The 21230-nt window shown below is 35.5% G+C and overlaps 1 protein-coding gene across 1 annotated transcript; it reads right to left on the bottom strand.

The window, feature by feature from the left end:
- Positions 1–19946: 19946 nt before the first annotated feature.
- LOC150038393 (uncharacterized) lies at positions 19947–20834 on the bottom strand. Its single transcript, XM_090312990.1, has one exon. The coding sequence runs from the start codon at positions 20832–20834 to the stop codon at positions 19947–19949; it is 888 nt and encodes a 295-aa protein (XP_090169116.1).
- Positions 20835–21230: the final 396 nt, after the last annotated feature.

Below are 21230 nucleotides of genomic sequence, written 5' to 3'. Positions count from 1 at the left end.
TCGGTTCTTTAGTGGAGTGCACGGCAGTTAACGGATGGTGGATCCCGTGACTAAAGAGTTTTAGTCAGTTATTCACGTACCGTTGGAGCTTCAAGCTACAGGTCCATAAGTTCCCCTTGATAGCTTAACGGATTCAAGTTGAGAATCAATTCTTGGGGTGATTTGAAATGTTCAAATTGACAAGAGAAAATTCGATTATATATGATATAATCGGTGTGATGTATGAGATACATCAAGTGGAGGATTAATGTAAATATGATTTACATTAAGTACTAAAAAAATAGAAAAAGAACTATGATTTATATGTTTCATGAGATGAAATATTACAACTATAGGTTATAAATATAATATGGAAAGTAGGTTATCATATATTTTTATAATAATATTAATTGTTGGATAATTATCTCTTTTTCTCTAATAACCAATTGAGTGGGAGGTTATTGGTGGTTTTATGGTAACCGAGAGATAAAAGGAAAATTTTTTTCCTAATTTTAGAAGAGTTACTCAATTCGGAAAGTACTCACGAATTGCTATCAAGTGGAATTGTTTCACTAAATGATAGCTCATAGAGAGACTAAACGATCGTGGAGTGTTACTATGCGATAGTTCACTCAGTTGGTCGTAGCTAAATGATCACAGGGCATTATCTATATGATAGGCTGCCTTCTTCTACACGATTGAGTATTCTTCTATACGATAGACACTTCTCATCTCCCACTTGCTCAATCATCTACACGATTGTTGTTCCTTCGGTCTCTTCCTCTAACCAAGTTCACACAAAGCCCACACTTCTGGATTCTCACATTGAAAATACCAGGTAACCATTGTGGTATTGTCCTCACTCAACTCGACTGAGTTCGAGGTTTTGTAGGCCGTTCGTTGTGTGTTCGCGCTGTTCGTGTGGTGATTGCTGTTGATCATGCTGTGTTGCGGTCGTTGTGTTCGAGCGTTCGTGTATTGTTGTCTTGGGGACTGATTGAGCGTTCGTGATCGAGAAAGTTTGAAGAATGAGTCTTCAAAGGTATGATACTCTATCCCTTGATCTTATTTGAAAGCATTCTATAATTTCATATTTATGCATGACATGTTAGTTTCCGTTTCTTGTATTGTAATTGTGTATGTTCAATATCAAATGGAATTTGGAACGATCATTCCGCTGCTCATGGAAATCCTCATGTCTTATTTCCTTCGTATATGTCATACATTATGGCATCTAAACAAACATACATCTCATATGTTAAAAAATAATGATGGACCAGGATAACATGCCTCAAAATCTAAAATAAAACTAACTATTACATTGAACCATTGAGTCGACCGGTTCAAACAAGCGAACCAAGTGTTGAACTGCTCGGGTGAATCCTTGTTCCACTGATCGCGTAGCTTTTCCTTGTGATCGTCGAGTAACGTTGAGCAATGATCGAGTACCTTTGACTATATGATGAAGCATGAAGGCCACTCAACTGTGCAACGCACCGAGTTTAAACACATGCCTAAACGATCTAGTAGACGACAACTATATGATGAAGCATGATCGTCTAGACGATCAAGGAGCAAGTGACGAGTATCACATACCAAGTGATCGAGTAGCCAATGACTATGCGATGAAGCATGCTGGCCTACTCGATCGTTTAGTGCGTGCGCCTACCATGTGATGAGTATCATATACTCAATGATTGTTTACCCCCATCGTGTAGCCAACGCAAACTGATCGAGTATACATTTTACTCGTTCGTTTAGCATCAGCCATACGATCGTTTATAAATGCTACACGATCGAGTTAGAAATTTTCTACTTGATCGTTTAGTCTAGGCTACACAATACGACCAATGCTTGGTCTTCTTCTTCCTCGATGAGAAAAGCATCTCCATGCTTCTTTGAAACTTCATCACGAACAACTTAAGAGTCTTCAAACACTTTGAATATAGATTCGTTAGCAAGTTAATTATGCCCAAAAATGCGGAGGCCCTTACATATTAATTTTGAAATGTAAAAGAAAGCATTAAAACAGAGGCCAACATCCTGAAACATCCATCAAGCGATCCACAAACACACTTAACACTTAAATGCATTGTAGAAAAAACTTAAAACCCACCAAGACTGTAAAATAAAGTTCAATACAACAATGGAATTTGGAATATCAGAACCTGGCTCTGATAACAATTGAAGGAAATCTAAACATAGAGATCTCGTGAGCAGAAGCAGATCATTCCAAATCCCATTGTCAAAGAACTCAAACAATTATAGTCTACAAGAACAGATTATGCATAATAAGTAAATTACAAGTATGCTTCTTAAAAGAATGAAGAAGGAATAGAGTATGCAAACCTTTGAAGAACTTTTCTTCAAGTATCCCTCGATCAATCTCCAATGCGTCCAACGAAGTACTCAAACGCAACGATCAGAACAGCCAACAACACGAACTGAAGAATCCTCGATCACTATCGAATCCAACTTGATCCTCGAACTTCGAACAGAACTAGAACACCTAGCTATAGTTGCCATATTGAATATTTCAGTATTAAACAAGGCTTTTATGACTAATGGCCTTAGTCCATATAAGTTACTTTCTATTGAACCAAAACCAATGTCCATTCCATGCTTGAAAATAAACACTTTATTCTCAGAAAAGGAGACGATATACCCTTGTACAATGAGACAAGAAACCCAGATTAAGTTCCTCTTAATATGAGGAACTACGAAAACATTATCTAGTAACAAATAACATTTCTTGTCAACAAATAACTTCAGCCTGCCTACAACAATAACTGAAACAACCTCACCAGTACCGACACTAAGAGTTATCTCTCCCTGTGGAAACGTTTGCTAGGATTTGAATCCTTGGTAAGAGGAATTGACATGGTTGATAGCACCCGAATCTAGGATCCAGGCAGAATCATCATTCTCTACCAAACACGTTTCCAAGACCAATAAATCACATTTACTGTCTTTCCTTCTCTTTTGGAGAGTAGTGGGATCTGTATTAGAACCTAAAGAAGCTCCAAGTTGCATTTCAGAGAACACTTCTCTTCCATGAACCTTAACAGAGTCAGCAACAATTGTTCCCTCTTCCTGGAGTTTAACTTGGGAACTAACACTACTGGTTTTGCCATCCATCCCTTTATGCTTGAAAAGTAAGAACTGACATTCATACAAATCTTGTAATGAGTCCATGATCTCTCGTGCAATGACCATGTTCTCAACCCTTTTGGCCAAAACATCAGGTATGTTAGCCAAAATGTGAAGTCGAGCCAAAGAATTAGCCTTCATCCACACCTCATATGCGTTGCGAACACTTCGTGGTGCATCAAGGGTCGGGACTTGAGGACATTCCTTAACAATGAGAAATTTGTGTTCGTTTAACACGAAATATGTTTTACATGAATCTTTCTACTGTATGTAATCGGTCATATTAAAGGCACTAAACGGAAATACTAACGAGTTATTGAAAACAAAATTACATTGACCTATGTTAGGTTTTAAGAAAATCCCATTGAGAAACATACAACATCTAATAAGGTTTAACAAAACTAACATGAACCCTGTATGACATCTAGTTTTGCAATGACGCTTCAAAGGTTTAGGACAAAAGCCACCGAAGGGAGGTCAATCATTCTTCCTCTGAATTGAGAATTTCTCAACCACTCATTAATACCATAACAACTTTTGCTCCTATAACGACTAACCATCATTGATTTGGTCAAGAGATGATTAACTTACTTAACAACCTCCCGTTAGTGTGACCTGCCATTTTAGGCCCTAGAGATCTGCCCCAAGCAGCCAATCCGAAGGGAAAAAATCCGATTGGGGCAAAACCTAAAGCGAACCTATCTATTTCTGGAGTTCACCTTGATCTTGATCAACTGCACAAAACCTCTCCGAAGGGGGATTCTCTCAAGGCGCCATGAGGGAGTACAGAATGATCTCACGGTGTGAACCAATGATAGAGACCGTAGGACATGTTGACAAACACCATCCAAAGAGGGATGCTCCCAAGGCACCACGAGGCCAAGCATGAATCTCACGCTGTGAACATATAGGGAGAAATGTGAGTGGAATCATTGACATATCAGATACATCTCTTCCTCCCACTGAGTATTTTATAACCTAGGGTTTAATTTACGTAGAAAAAACACGACTAAGAATTTTAACTAAGTAACTTTTATGTTTTCCTAAGAGTGACTTTACCTTGGATAGTTAAACAACTTTTGATCATCAACCATTAAACTCTTTAACGGAGTCTTTGACCAATTGTCGCATGCTTGTAGAAAATCTATCTAATTCACCTTTCCAAGTAGGTTCCCAGGTAGGGGTGTTCTGTTTCTATCAGCTTAAGAACCCCAGCCTAAACAGAACCCGCCTTAGACAAAAGGTTCCTTATAGATAGATTTAATACAATTTTAATCTTTTATGCCAATCAATTTAATCCTATTTAATCGGTTTTAAAAGATTAAACCTAGGTTACTAATCTCATTAGAACCTCTGAACTTAGATCTATCTCAATCCAATTTTAAAAACCCTTTTAAAACAATGAGTTCACCCTAAGTCCGCATGCAACTCTTTCTTATTGATTTTAATTCGAATTTCCTTTATAACACTTATAACGGAAACAACCAAAACCAACCACAATGCCAAGCAAACACATAAAAGGCAATCATAATGCTTATAAACAGCCTAAGTGTCATGCTCAATGCATTGTTCATTCATTGCTACCTTTTTATATAACAATTATACAGACAAGCAACGAATCAAGCACAACATGCTTCCATTCACCATTATACTATAACGCTTACAATAAAAGGATGATGCATGAATATGCTCACTGCATGCAAAATATAACTCTAATATTTCATGATGCATACACATGCTTTCATGTAATTTTTTCATGCTAGATTATAACACTTATAATACATGATGCATGAATAATTGCACAACCTAAGATGGGTTTCAAACTATATGTCAAACACTTTTCCATATAAACACCATACATTACATGTATAATAAAAAAATGTTGATGAACCGAGAAAAATTGCCTCAACTCCTCAAAAACTAAAGCTAACTATTACAAAACCAAGGTGTAACGACCGGATCCCTACATATTATGGTCCGACCGCTACGACATGCATACTTAGACATTTTTATCATGAGATGAGTTTTGGCAAAAATTTGAAAAGAACATATCTAAGATTTTATAATTTAGGTAGAAAACTATATAAAAAGTTTATTTTACAAAACACCAGGATCCATAAAACATTAGCGTAGCGATACAAAAATGCATATGTTTATAATAGTGAGTTTGATGGTTGGCCATTTGAGCGACATCCAATTCTGCCACCGACGCTGTGTCCTTACCTACAAAGTCTATAAAAATAGGATGAGTACTCAGTAAGTAGTTCTCACATAGGGTAGTGACCAAATGCACAATCACATGCAACATGTTCTGAAAACATATGATTGGGACTAAAAACATATAATAACATGTGGTGGTCGGTTATGCTTCTAACATAAATTTCTCCGCCCTGATAGGAAGATGAGAACTTAGGCGAAAACTAACCCATCTGATTAGCGGCTCATGCAGTCAGTAGGGCCAGAGTCGCATCCAACATCACTAACGTAAATTTCTCTGTCCTGATAAAAAGATGAGGACTTAGGCGGAAACTAGCTCATCTGATGATTAGCAGGTTATGTAGTCAGTAGGGCCAGAGTCGCATCCAACATCAACCATTAACATAAACGCAAGATTGGACTAGAGGGGTGCAACCATACATACCCTGTTAGTCCCTAGCATAATCTTGACATAGAATTAGGTCTAGAGGGGTACAACCATACATGCCCTGCTAACCCTAGAATAATCTTGACATAGAATTGGGTCTAGAGGGGTGCAACCATACATGCTCTACTAGCCCTAGAAGCATAACCTTTATCTAATTAAAAATTTAATCTTATGAACAAACATAATGCATGAGGTCCATTGTCGATAAACTTATTTTAAATATGTAATGCAACATAACAATAACATAATTATGCAACATATTAAAGATACACTACCATGAAACACTGGTGAGATAACTACTTACCTTCACTGTGATCTAGTTATTCCTTATTATTCCTTATGGTTTAGTCAGTAGAGCTTTCCCTCTTAAGCTAGAAGGAAATTTGGGTAGCATCTCACCAGAGCTTTATCTCTTCTAACCTGACAGAACTTCCTCACTCACACTTACTCTTTCATACGATTCTTTGTTACTGAGATTTGTTTGAGAATGGGTTAAATCTTCAGGCAAAGGGTCCTTTTATAGTGGTTTTCAGCTCTTCTCAGTGTGACAACTCATCCTACATCTTAATAAGAAACCTAATTTTGGCTAACGTTTGCCCTTACGTTATCAACCTTTGTTTGTATTCAATTTTAGGGTTCTCCATGTATAATCTATAAGACCGTGGCCAAATTCAACGCATAATCCACGCTTCTATCCAAATCTCGCTCTTTCTGTTCTTAGAATCGCGCTCTCTTCAGCTTTCTCGCTGGTTTGGCTCTCGCGACTCTCGCTCTCGCTCTCGCTCCCACCCTCGCTCTCACTCCCGCTCTTTCCCACTGTCTCGCTGAGAATCTCGCTCTATCCAATTTTCTCTCCAATCTTGCTAGTTTTCATGCATGGGTTGCCTTCACTTCTTGTGGATTCCAGTTCCCCTTTTTAACTCTTTCAAATTTTAAGAGTATATGAGCAATTAATTCACCTCCAATTCTTCCAATGAGCAGTGCCCAAACAAAAAGTTATCTACTGCCAATTGTCTCCTGAATTAGCTAGCGTCCAACTTCTAATTAATCCTCCCTGATTTTGCCCCCTTATTCATTATTTTTTGATAATTAATAAATTTCTTATTTTTTTCCAATTCTAAATTTCCACCCTATTTTCCTATTAAATTTATATATTTTTCATTCTTAATTATTTGTTTTCCTACTTTCTATATTAGGGTTAAGGTATTACATTTACCATTCCTTTAAATAAAATTTCGTCCTGCTTAACATTTAACATTTAATTTCTTGTAGTGTATGCGTACAAATTTGGGTTGTTACACAAGGAGTCTCTGGTTCAAACAGGCGAATCGGGCCTTGAAGCGTCCGGGCAAAGCAACGCATCTCCACTGATCGTGTACCAAACTCCTTACGATCATCTACATGAAAGAACAAACGCTTTGCTCTATCGTTTACCAACTCTCCCAGAGCTAAACAATCATTTAGCAATGATCGTGTACCTTTTACTATGTGATGAGGCATGCTAACTACCCGATCGTTTAGCTTGCGCCTTTTTCAAAAGGATGAGCATCAGATGCTCCCACTACGATCGTCTACCTCTAACGTCTATGCGATCGGGCAACCAATGCTACACGATAGAGTAAACGATTTACCCCATCATTTAGCATTAGCTAAATGATCGTTTAGTAAATACTACACGATCGTATAGAAAAATCTACACGATCGTTTAGTCAAATTCCAACGACCGTTTACCTGAGGCTACATGACACGACCAACTCTTGGTCTTCTTCTTCGCTGAGAACTGCATCTCCATGCTTCGAAACTTCATCACGAATGACTCGACTAACTCAAAGACTTTGAATTACATACTCGATAGCATGTTAATTATGCCTAAAAACACAGGGGCCCTTACAAATTACCACTTTGTAATTTAAAGAAAACTTTAAATAGAGGCAGTTAACCTATAAACATTCATCAACGTCATCCACAAATGCACTTAACAATTAAAAACAAATGCAGAAAACCCACCATGGCTATAAAAGAAGTTCAAAACAGAAGTTAAATTTAGAATATCAGAACAACCTCTCTCTGATACCAATTGAAGGAAATCGGAAATGAGGATTTCCATGAGCAGTGGAAGTATCGTTCCAAATTTCAATCGTATATGAACAACACAATTACAGTACCAGAAACAGAAATATACGGTCGTGCATAAAATGAAATTATAGGTCGATGCCCAATCGTTTAACAAAGCGATGCGATCGTCTAGCTAAAGCTATGCGATCGTTTAACTCATCGTCTAACTGAGTGTCTATCATGTAGAAACACTCTATGATCGTTTAGTTTCCAAGGTGTCGTTTAGTAAATCTGATTACTTGACAACCTTTCCATGAGTACTTTCCGAGAATCAACAATACTAAATTTAGGAAAACATTTTTCCTTTTTATCTCACGGTTACCATGAAAACCACCAATAACCTCTCACTCAATTGGTTATTAGAGAAAAAGAGATAATTATCCAATAATTAATATTATTATAATTATAAATGATAACTAATATACCATTATATATTTATAACTTATAGTTTTAATATTTCATCTCATGAAACATATAAACCATAGTTATTTTTCTATTTCATGGCACTTAATGTAAATCTCATTTACATTAAACCTCCATTTGATGTATCTCATACACCACGCCGATCATATCATATATAATCAAATTACCTCAGACATTTCAAATCAACACCAAGAACTGATCCTCAACTTGAATCCAATGAGCTACCAAAGTAACCTTATGGACCTGTAGCTCGAAGCTCCAACAATACGTAAATAACTGACTAAACTCTTTAGTCACAAGATCCACCATCCGTTAACTGCTAGACACTCCACTAAAGATTGATTGCTGAACTCTCCTTACTACAGATATATTATGTGTCCATCTTAACTAATCAACAGTGTGATAACCCTTCACAGATTGCTCGAAAGTACAACTCGGCCAATAACCATTATGCCCCTATAGTTACATCTAACTTCTTAAGTACCATTGATCCCTCTAATGAACATAAGCCATAGTCCTACTATGACTGAGTCCTCTCTTCCAAAGAGAAGTTGTGGCCACTATGTTCAAGCCTCGAAATTAGCCCTTAAGGGAGTAATCTATCTACTTACCCCTGCTTCGGGGAAGAATTGAATTCCATCTTGTGTAACTGAGTTCCCAGCTCCCAAATCAGACAAGTACCCAAAAAGGTAGGCATGTTGAGTTGGCAATCTGGCCACTCTCACCCATATTAATCAAAGGATTGCCCTCAAAGGCAGGAGTTTCCAAAACACTCAGGATTGAAGTCATGTCACCTATGGTCGTGTAGGTGAGATGTAAGTCTCCAGTATCAACAATATTATATATAGAGACGAATCATCTCGTGGTCTGGTCTTATACAAACTCTTTGTATAGGACACCCCCGCTCGCATGTCTCCACATAAATGGTCAGGATCTACCATCTGTAGTAGTTTACAACACTTGCAAACCCCTACAAAGCGGGTCGTATCTATAGTGTCACTAGGATCGGGTATCCTACCTTAATCCTTATACTACAGACCTATTTAGGTTATCACTTAAGGCATGATCCACTTGTATATCTCATATGCATGCTTAAGTTTACATATGATAACCATTGAGCTTTGTTTATTGGATATGAGTAAATGCCATAATGAAATAACACTTATTTTATTCATAAACAATGTATATAATTACAAACAACGAGACTCCGGAAGAATTAGGATAGTAATCCCGACATCTAATACATCATATCAATTACATCACATATAATTGAATAATTTAATTATATAACATATTATTAAATTTCCTCTTGTTAATTTGAACACTTCAAACTAACCCAAAATCTGATTCTCAACTTGAACCCATTGAGCTACCAAGGGGACCTTATGGACCTGTTGCTTGAAGCTCCAACGGTACGTGAATAACTGACTAAACTCTTTAATCACGAGATCTACCATCTGTTAACTGTTGGTCACTCTACTAAAGACCGACAATTGCACTCTTCGCACACAAATATATTTCTGTGTCCATTAGATATAACCAATCAACAATTCTATGACCCTTCACAAATCGCTCGTAAGTACAACCAAGCCAATTTACCGTTTTGCCCCTGTAGTTACATCTAACTCCTTAAGTACCACTGATTCCTCTAATGAACAATAAGTCATAGTCCTATTATGACTGAGTCCTCTCTTCCCAAGAGAGGGTATGACCACTATGTTCATGACCCAGAATCAGCCCTTGAGCAATTTATTTACTTACCCATGCTTTGGGGATGGAGTGAATTTCGTCTTGTGTATCTGAGTTCCCAGCTCCCCAATCAGACGAATCCCCAAAATGGTAGGCTTGTTGAGTTGGCAATCTGACCACTCTCACTCATACAAATCAAAGGATCGCCCTCATGAGCAAGAGTTCCCAACTCATTTAGGATTAAGGTCATATCACCTATGGTCATCTTAGTGAAATGTAAGTCTCAATTATGAACGGCGTTATATAAAGAGAATAATCATCTCATGGTTCGATTTTATACAAACTCTTTGTATAGGATACCCCCGCTCGCATATCTCCATATGAATGGTCAGAATCATACCATTTCATATCTCCATATGAATGGTCAGAATCATACCATTTGTAGCACTTTACAACACTTGTAACATCTACAAAGTAGCCATATCCATGGTGTCACCAGGATAAGGTATCCCGCTTATATCTATATACTACAGACTATTTAGGTTATCACTTAAGGCATGATCCACTTGTATGTCTCCACATACATGTTTAGGTTACAACGACAACCAGGGATTTTAGTTTATTGGTTTGTGGTAAATACAAATAAAATATCTAATATTTCATAGACAATAGTGAAGAAAATATCTCATATTATTACATCACAAGTGTTTTTTCATACATGTGTTTACAAACTACAGGACTCTACGAGAGTTTAAGGCATCAACCCCAACAATCTATGCAACCAAGTATGTTGGGCTTGGTGTCCTAATTCTCCTAGTAGTCTCATTGTTTGTAAACACTTTGTGAACATATTGTTATTAATAAAAAAAATGTTATTTTTTAAGCATTTACTCAATCTAATAAACTAAGATCTGTGGTTATTTCATGTAACTTAAGCATGTATGTGGAGACAAACAAATGGATCATGCCTGAAGTAATAACCTAAATGGTCTGTAATATAAGGAGAAAAGAGGGATACCTTATCCTATGGACACCACGGATACGACCTGCTTTGTAGATGTTACAAGTGTTGTGACGTGCTACAGATGGTCTGATCCTGATCATTCATGTGAAGACATGTGAGCGGGGGTGTCCTATACAAAGGAGTTTGTATAAGATCAGACCGCGAAGTATTTAGTCTCGTTATATAACGCCATTCATGACAGAGACTTTCATTTCACTAGGATGACCATAGGTAACATGACCTTGATCCTGAGTGAGTTGGGAGTTCCTGCCTATGAGGGCGGTCCTTTGATTTGCATGGGTGCAAGTGACCAGATTGCCGATTCAAACATACCACTTTGGGTATTCGTCTGATTAGAGAGCTGGGAACTCAGCTACATAAGATGGAATTCACTCATTCCCCGAAACAGAGGTAAGTAGATAGATTTCTCCCTTAAGGGTTGATTTCGGGGCTTGCACGATATGGCGCCATGCACCTTCTCATGGCCTGAGAGGTGTCCACTCATAGTAGGACTATGATGTATTATTCATTAGAGGAATCAGTAGTTATTAAGAAGTGAGATGTAACTGTTGGGGCAAACGGTAAATTGGCCCAACTGTACTTACGAGCTATCTGTGAAGGGTTATCGTACTTTTGACTGGTTATATCCGATGGACACAGAAATATATCTGTAGTGAGAAGAGTGCAACTGTCAGTCTTTAGTGGAGTGCTCAGCAGTTAACAGATGGCGGATCTCGTGATTAAAGAGTTTAGTCAGCTATTCATGTGCCGTTGGAGCTTCAAGCTACAGGTTCATAAGGTCCCATTAATAGCTCAATGGATTCAAGTTGAGAATAAGTTTTTGGATCAGTTTAAAGTGTTCAAATTGACAAGAGGGAGTTTGATTATATATTATATGATTAAACTAGTTCAGTTATATGTGATATAATTGATATGATGTATGAGATACATTATTTGGAGAAATTTGATATAAATATGATTTATATCAAGTAAAAGAGAAAAGGACTATGGTTTAAATGTTACATATGATGTGATATTAAAACTATAGGTTATAAATATAATATGATAAGTTAGTTATTATATTTATTTATAATTAAAACAATTATATGATAATTATTGGTAGTTTCTCATTTAACCGTGCGTGAAGTGGGAGGTTATGTTCAGTTTTCATAACTGAATGATAAAATGAAAAATTTTTCATTTTGTAAAGAATCACTTCATTAAGAGCATTATTGATCGTTTAGCTAACTAGAGACTATACGATAGCCTTTTATGCGAGAGTCTAAACGATTGTGTAAGCACCTTTGTCTAAACGATCGTGTAAAGTTTTACTAAACGATCACGTGGCAAGCGAGATTCACTAAACGATCGTATAAACGATCAAGCGTGTTTTTCCTAAACGATCGTGTACCTGCTGAGTTTTACTAAATGATCAAGCACAAAGTCTATACAATAGATAATATACTCTCCCACTTGCTTAGTTGTATAATTCTATCGTTGTTTCCTCCAACCCTCTACAAAATTCATAACAGAGCTCACACCTCCTAGATTCTCACTCTGAGAATACCAAGGTTACTGAGTGTTGGTGTCCGAAAGGTTACTTGTTCGTGGAGAAGATTGTTCATGATTGACTCAAAGAACTACAAGTTTCCTCTACCATTTAAGTCGTCGCCCTTGTTTACATTGAGAGTTGGCTTGATGCAGAGAGGAGAGAAATGTATGGTAATCCATGAGCCTAATAATATTGATTAGAGATATACATAAAATTATTATTATTTCTCATGGGCGACCAAGTATAAACTGTATCAAATATTTCTCATAAAATATTATTACTAAATTCTATATAGGGTGATTTGGTTTAAGGTTTTATAAATATCCAAGAATGAATATGTTTGATGTGCACGATCATGTATAAAAATTTGTGGAACAAATTATCTTTCTATTTAATTTATAAAATTAATCATGACACCTCTATAAAATTTTAATGTATTAATTGACATACAATAAATTCAATTCAAAGTTTGAGCAATAATATTTATTTAATAATCAAATAGTAATATTTATTAAATTACTAATTACAAGTATTTGTAAAATGAATAATTTATAATTAAAATCATAGGATTACATAATTTGATGAAACAATTTGATGAATTTATATAATTATGATTTATTAATTAATAAAACAATCAAAATTAGTTTGAAAAAATAAATATAACATTTTGTGATTTTATTAATGACAATCAATATGATCTAATTATAATTATTAAAAAAATAATCTCCTAAAATATTAACCATAATGATAGTAATTAGCTACATATATAATAGGGTTGTTTTAAAATATAGAAAATAAACCAAAATATTTACAAGATATAGTAAAATTTTAGAACTATCAATAATAGACACTGATAGACTTCTATCAGCGTCTATCAATATCACTTATAGAAGTCTATCAGTGTCTATTAGCGTCTATTATTTATTTTGCTATATTTTATAAATATTTTCAATAGTTTTACCTGAAATAATTTTCCTTTATTAATTAATTAATAATTTTAATACACCAATTCTTTACCGTTTATTAAAAAAATAAGTGTATTTATGTAAAAAAATACTAAACCAATATATATATATATAATTGGTGCATTTCTTTTCTTGAAGCTAAAGCAATTTTAGAAGGTTTGAACAAAATTCACCACCACTTATTGTAGAGTTTAACACTCTACACCTTATAAATTTGCATAACTCTAAGGAATTTGATCTTAGTGAACGTACTTTTGTTTATGAAATCCATTTTATTGCATCCTTTATAGATGTTGGTTTTTTTTTTTTTTTTTTCTAAAAAGAAAAATGAGCTATACACTTGATTACAACTTTGGCATCATCTTTTAGAAGCTCTTTTGTGTGGAAAGAGACTTTTCCGATTAGGCGGATGCCCTATTTGCCTCAAAAAGAAGAATTTCTTTTTTTTTTTTTTTGGTATTTTGATTTTACCCTTGTAAAAAACAGAATTTGGATTCTAAATTTCTAAAGCACTTCAATTTTAAGCTCCAGTCCTCATTTTCTCCACCTTATTAGGTCTATCCCTTCCCTACTCATCGCCCAAAGATTTATTTAGGTATTTTTTTCATTTTATTTTACTTATGGGCAATAATTTTCTCTAAAATTTATATAGTCTTGATTTTTTAAGTCTATTGACAATACTTTTATCTTCAAATTTCTTCATTTGTTATCTACTTTTCACCATATTTTAAAAAATCAAGTCAAATTTTGAGAATTGAAAAAAGTAGCTTTCAAAAAGTTGTTTTATTTTTGAAATTTGACTAAGAATTCAACCAAGAAAGATATAAATTATTGTATCAAATGTAGATGAAATAGACTTAATTTTAAAAAACAGAATGATTGTCAAACGGGATCTAAAGTTTAGATCATTCAGTTGATCTATTATCACACAAGTTCTAATTTATTGTATTAATATGATTTATTGTTTTGTTTAATAGATGTTCACTTTATATACTAATTTTTTGAGAGATTGATATCACATGGATTTAGAAGTCGCATTCGGAAGCATGAAAATTGTTCTCTACTAAAACAGTAATTACAAACTCTCTCACATAAATATAACTTTTTATTGATCCATTAATGCATTGAAATATTAAGGTTAATATGGATCCATCTCTATTTCCCCCTCCTTACTCACATAAAAAAATTAAAATATTTTGAAAAAGAATTGACTACCTGGCAACTTATGATTAGATAACTAAATAAAATGTACAAAGAAGACGTCACATAAGTATTTTTCAATTTGAAATTTCTTATAAGTTTATCATACTTTCAATTCTTTTGAATAGAACTCATGAAGAAGACGTGGAAAAATTAAAACGAAAGAATTTTGAATTAAATTCACATGTCACTAGAGATTTCTTTTTGGTCTTCATTTGTCGGTGTGGTTTCTTTATTACTAGTATATATATATATATATATTGGCCACAAGTTTTTAAAAGTTCAGTAGAAGGGGATTTGGTTCTATAAAATGGGAAGACTTTTGAGTCTTCCATTCTCTTCGTTTCATTTAGCTGACCAATATTTTAACTTTTACTCAGACTAATTGAACGCTTGAATACGACTCTTATAACTATTATTCAATATTTAATTGTTATTTATTGTTCTTGAAAGAAATAAATTCTTTTTATCTTTTAAGATACTAATCAGATAGAACAATTAATATGAAATAACTATTAGACGATAATCAAATAACAAATTAGTATTATTAGTAATAAAATAACAATTAGATCGACAACAATCAGATTTCAAATTTGATGTATTATCTAAAACCATTTCTAGAAATTTTGTAAGAAGTCCTCGAACATTAGCCACAACAAGTTGAAGAGGCAAATGATATTCAATATGAGAATTAGAAGGTAAATTATGACTCTTTCCAGAGGCACACGCATGATTTAAGTACACTTCTAACAATATTCAAGGTAGAATGTCCCAATCTATTATGTCATCTTTCTAGAGTAGAAGAGATGGAACGTTGAGAGATATAAGTATTTGTATGAAAAAGTTGAGGTTTGGTAGCGCTAAGGAAGAACAACTACCAACTTTAAAATTCTGAGATTATGCTTTTTTCACGTTGAAGTTGTATTGTCCATCAAGAAACTTGCCTTCGAGAAGAATTTGGTCATCGAGATCCTTCCCAAAACAAGAAGGATGAAATTCAAAGAAAAAATGGTTACCTTTGACAAATTGACTGGCACTGACACTAATGAAATTCTTGGTAGTATTAGGGATATGAAGAAAAAATTTAGAAAAAATGGTTAACTTTAACAAATTGATTGACACTGACACTAATGAGATTCTTGGTAATATTAGGGATATAAAGAAAAATTTTAAGATGAAAGACTGTTTGAAAAAGATTGAGAAGAAGATTAAAAAAAAATAAGCCAATATTAGGGTTGGCAAAAAAAAAAAAAAAAAAAAGAAAACAAAAAGTGGGTCAGGTCCCCACGGGGTCCTGACCTGATCGGATTGAGGAATCCCCAGTTTGATTGGAGATGAGAGTTAAACGGGGAACTACCGCCCTGACCTTGACCCCAATTAATTTTTTAATATATATATAAGTTTTTTTTAGCCTATATATAGAGAGAGAGGTTTTTTAAGGGAAATTTGTACGGATGACCCATTTTTAAAAAATAATGTCAATTGACCCTCTGTTGACAATATCGCCATAACAAATTACATAAATTACCCTTACCTCTTCGTCTTCTTACCCTTTTACTGAAAACCAACCAAAACTAAAAACTCTTCATTTAAATTTCCCAAGCGTAACAGCTTCGCATCGCTCATAAACTAAAAACTCTTTAGAATCCATCATTTGGGCATGCAAACGATTCCATTGCCGCTGACAAATCAAATCTAATCAGTAAATCTTTCAATCTTTGCCTGAAAATGTCTTAAACTGACCGGTAATGGGGCTTTGTGGGTCATTATGGGTTTAGAAATATTGTGAACCTATGATTTTTTATTTGTTTTTTTGGTTTTTGATGTGTTCTGTGGTTGAAGACGAGTAAAAAGAGTTTGTGAGCGAGATAAGTGAGAGTGAAATCGGCGAGAGCGATACTAGAGAGAGTGACACCTGAAAGGGTGGGTCGTTCTGAAGTTTAGAAATACTGTGAATCTATGGTTTTTTTTTTTTCAATGTGTTATGTGGTTGAAGACGAGTAAAAAGAGAGAATGTGAGCGAGATAAGTGAGAGTTACTAGAGAGCGCGACACCAGAGAGAACGACACCAGAGAGAACGACACTAGAGAGAGCGATACCAGTGAGAGCGACACTAGAGAGAGCGATACCAGAGAGAGCGATACCAGAGAGAGTGATACCAGCGAGAGCGAAGCCAGCGAGAGCAATATCGGCGAGACTTAAATAGAATGTTTTTTATAATTTTTTTTTTCTGAAGGAGTTTACTAATTGAATCTTTATTTCATGCAGGAATGATTTCAAAGGTTAACACGTTTCAGAATACCCGTAGTCGACTAATTTCTCGGTCAAGTAATGAGCTTGGCCCACATTGCTAATGCAAACATGATTGTGAAGGAGAAGCTTACCCCAAGGCAGTTAGAGATGTTCAAGAGAACAATTTTTGGGCGATTTGTAGACATTGACATGGTGTTTAACAGCCCAATTATCCATCATATGTTGTTGAGAGAAGTGAAGAGGACGAGATCTGACTCAATCTCATTCTCTGTTTGTGGAAAGGTCGTCACTTTTTCGAAGGATGATTTTTTGTTGATGACTAGATTGTGGCGATCCCCCACGCGAGTTGATCAGAATGAACAGTCCTTGTATGAACTTGCAATCAAGTATTTTGGTAATCTTGTCACTGTTGCAGTCTATGTGCAAGGTTTGCATTTACTATCATTTTATGTCTTTACGTGTTCGTGAATTCATCATTTTACTTTACCAATTGAAGGGTTCCATGGTGAATGAGGAGATGACAAGTTCACCCATCCCATCACGGGATCTCGATACCACTGATGCAATAGCCTCTGATACTCTCATCCCCCATGTAGAGCCTTAAAATACCACCACTTCACCTACTCCCATCCCCTCTCTAGAGCCCGATACCACAACATCACCCACTGATGTCAAACCTATAGAGACCGACGTCCCACAAACAGAGGCTGACATATTTGACTTACTCACCATGCCACATACAGAGGCCGATATGTCTGACATCCCAAAGGCCGACACTTTTGGTATTGTTACAACCATAGAAAGAGTTACATTGGTGAGTAATTTATTGATTAGTAATCTTTGTTTATATTGTTATATTTCTTGATGAGTAATTTTTGGTTATTTTTTTATGTAGGAATCTCAAAGAACTACTCATAAGAGCAAAGTTGTTGATAAATATACACCTCCAACTCAAGTAAAGAAGAAAAGTGTGGTAAAGTATCCTTTCCCAGGTGTGTCTACATCACTATCCAGAGTGATTGTCACGTACAACGTAGCACATGATGTTCCACTTAATATCTATACAAAAATGATGGGCTGGATCTCATATGTGAATACTGATAACGAGGTTCGAGAGAATTCCTTTAAACCACTTGCCAAGCAATTTTTCAAGGAATTGATTGAACCGAGTTCGTGGATCGAGTGCGATGTAAGTTTCCTAGTCTTGACTTCTTTACAGTTGGATATCTTGTACTTTTACTGACATGGTAATTTTTTGTGTAGACCATAAATACTTTATTTCATTTTATGAGAAAAATTTTATACCCGACCTGATATGTGCATGCACAAGTTCACCATCTTGCCAATTGGTGTAACGATAAATTTTGAGATATTTTGTTGTCCAGAGTTATTTTACTATGGTATATTTCATTACTTAACTTCTCATTTTATTTGGCATGGTCACCTTAATGCTCGTGGCGGGGTATTTAAATGAATAAAGAATAAGATGAGACTAGAGGTTGCCCTAGCATAGGAGGATGAAGACTACGTCACCAGTAAATTTGATGTCAAATGGGCATAAGTGGATTTCGTGTATATGGCAATGAATACCAGTGAGCATTGGATGGTCCTTGCAATGGACATTAACAAAGGCCATATATTCATGTTCGATTCACTTCCTCATACACACCAATGACAAAGTTGGTGAATTGGCTGGAGCCATTGACTGTCACAGTACCATCCCTACTTCACTATTATGACGTGGATCATTCAAAACCAGACCTATCCACATCCCATTGGAAAATCTTGCGACCTATGAACGCCGATATACAGCACGGGTCGCTTGATTCTGACATCTTTGTAATAAAATTACTATAACATTTTGTGACTGGTGATGATCCATCCGCAATCACTCAGGAGAAAATGAGTGAATATAGAATGCAGTTACGAGTCAATTGTGGGCGAACACTCCATATTTTTTATGCGTATAAAACATGTATTTTTTATTTTGTTTTTTGTGTATGTAAAAACATGTATTTTTTATGTATCTAAAACATGTATAAAATAATTTTATCAAAGTTCAAAGTTCAAAGTTCAATATTATACATTTTATCAAAACATGTATAATTGAGCTACTGTTTCTTCATTATATCAATGGTATATAAAACATTATATCAAAGTTCAAGGTTCAAAGTTCAAACATTGAGAGAGCGAGATTTTGAGAAAGAGCGAGATGAGAGCGCAAGATTTTAAGAGAGAGCGAGATGTTAAGAGTAAGCGAGATTGAAAGAGCGAGACTTTGAGAGAGAGTGAGATTGAGAAAGCGAGACTTTGAAAAAATAAAAAGTATGTTACAAGATGAAGATTTCTATAATAGAAATACTCCCGCTTGTTATTGTTTTTTGTTTACTCCAGCTTGTTATTGTTTTTTGTTTATAGAAAATTGAAAATTGCTTACACCTTGTTTTTGTTTACAGAAAAAATAGAAAGTATAAAAAACTTATCTTTAGGGCCTGATCAATGGTATTTATAACACATACCCACAGACCGCTACAAGATAAAGTTAGTTATAAACTAAACTAGATGACAGGTATTTGTGTCATGGTTTCTGGCATTTTTAGTACGTCGCACGGTTTGTGAGCGATTCGCTACAATTTTGGCGGTTATGCTCATAATTCCCACATCGACCACATTTCATTTGTCTACAAAATTCTCCTCTGAATGGTATTCTTCTCACTCTCCATCACTCAGCTTGGCCACAAACTTTGGAGGAAGGATAGTCTTTTTTACATATCCAGGAGCTCTCTTCCATTCAGATATGTGCCCAAGTAGATTTAAAGGCTCCACATACGCTCATTAGAGAGTCTACTATATAAAATCGACTGCAAAGACTCTAAATGAGTATATTTCGTTCCTTGGCAGCAACAATTGTATGCGAACATGGGATACTAAGTGAGTCGAATTTCTTACACGTGCATTCCTTCGTGTTAAGATTCACAAACCGTCCAATCGATTATCTCGCACGTGGACTCGATAACAATCAATGGGCTCAACCCGATATCGTCTACCCTCATCGGTCTCACTTGCCAATTGGGTTTCACAGTAGTCAGAGTGCAATGTCGTTCGAGATGTCCAGTAATTCCTCTGATTGTAGAACCACGATTGAAACATTCCTCTAACATGTTCAATCAAGCATACTATAGGCAATAGTTGATATTCTTTAGTTAACCAATTGAAACATTCTGCACTGTTGAACGTCATGTTGTCATATTTTCGTTCTATTTGGTAAACCCATGCCCACCTTTGAAGACCGATGTCTTCCAGATATTTCGTGACAGCACCGTCTCGAAAACTATGGAGTTTGTCCCATTTTGTTTGGAACTCTGTCATGCGAAATTCCTTTGCTGCATCTCTAAATATCCCAACAACCGTACTATATTTAAAGTTTGTAATAAGATTTTGTTCTATGTGCCACGTGCACAATCCATGAAATGTCATGGGAAAAAATGCACAAATAGCATTGCTGATATATACCATCCAATCAGACACAAACACCAGATTATCGGGTTCTCCGATATTGCATTTCAAGTTCGACATAAACCATTTCCATGATCGATCGATTTTGTTGTCCACTATTGCATATGCTAGTGGGTATAATCGATTGTTCCCGTCCATAGAAATCGTAACCAACATGGTGCCTTTGTATTTTCCTTTCAAGTGCGACCCATCAACAGTCATCACAAGCCGACATCTTGCAAAACCTCTAATATAAGGCCCTAATGCCATAAATATATACTTGAAATACACCTCATCTTCAAGTTTGATCTCAAACACTGTATCCGAATTCTCTATTTTTAACGCTTCTACATAAGCATGTAGCATGGAGTATGAGTATTCTAGAGTACCTCTAGTGAGATCATATGCGGCTTACCTTGCACGCCACACTTTATCATAACTTATGTTCACACCATAATCTCTCCTCATATCCTCAACGATACGACAAGGTTTATAAATACATCATATTCCTGTAAACTTATCTTTAATCAACTGACCAACAACCATAGCAGTTGCTTGTTTATGGTCGTGATTCAGAATTCCAATGGAACATGTGTGCGATTTGCAGTACTTTGTGATCTTGAATATATAAGACCCTCCCATTTTCATTGCACGAAGACTCCACTTACAAGTCTCCCCAATACATTTGACAGTGAATAAAGATTTGGTTGACTTTCTAACCCTAAATTCAAAATTTTTGTTGATAGACAAAATAGATAATCA

Source organism: Benincasa hispida, chromosome 1 (genome assembly GCF_027475165.1).
Source record: "Benincasa hispida cultivar pf3 chromosome 1, pf3_genome.v1.1, whole genome shotgun sequence".
Classification (NCBI taxonomy): domain Eukaryota; kingdom Viridiplantae; phylum Streptophyta; class Magnoliopsida; order Cucurbitales; family Cucurbitaceae; genus Benincasa; species Benincasa hispida.
The sequence above is the reverse complement of the archived record's forward strand: the minus strand, read 5'-3'. Positions and strand labels throughout refer to the sequence as shown.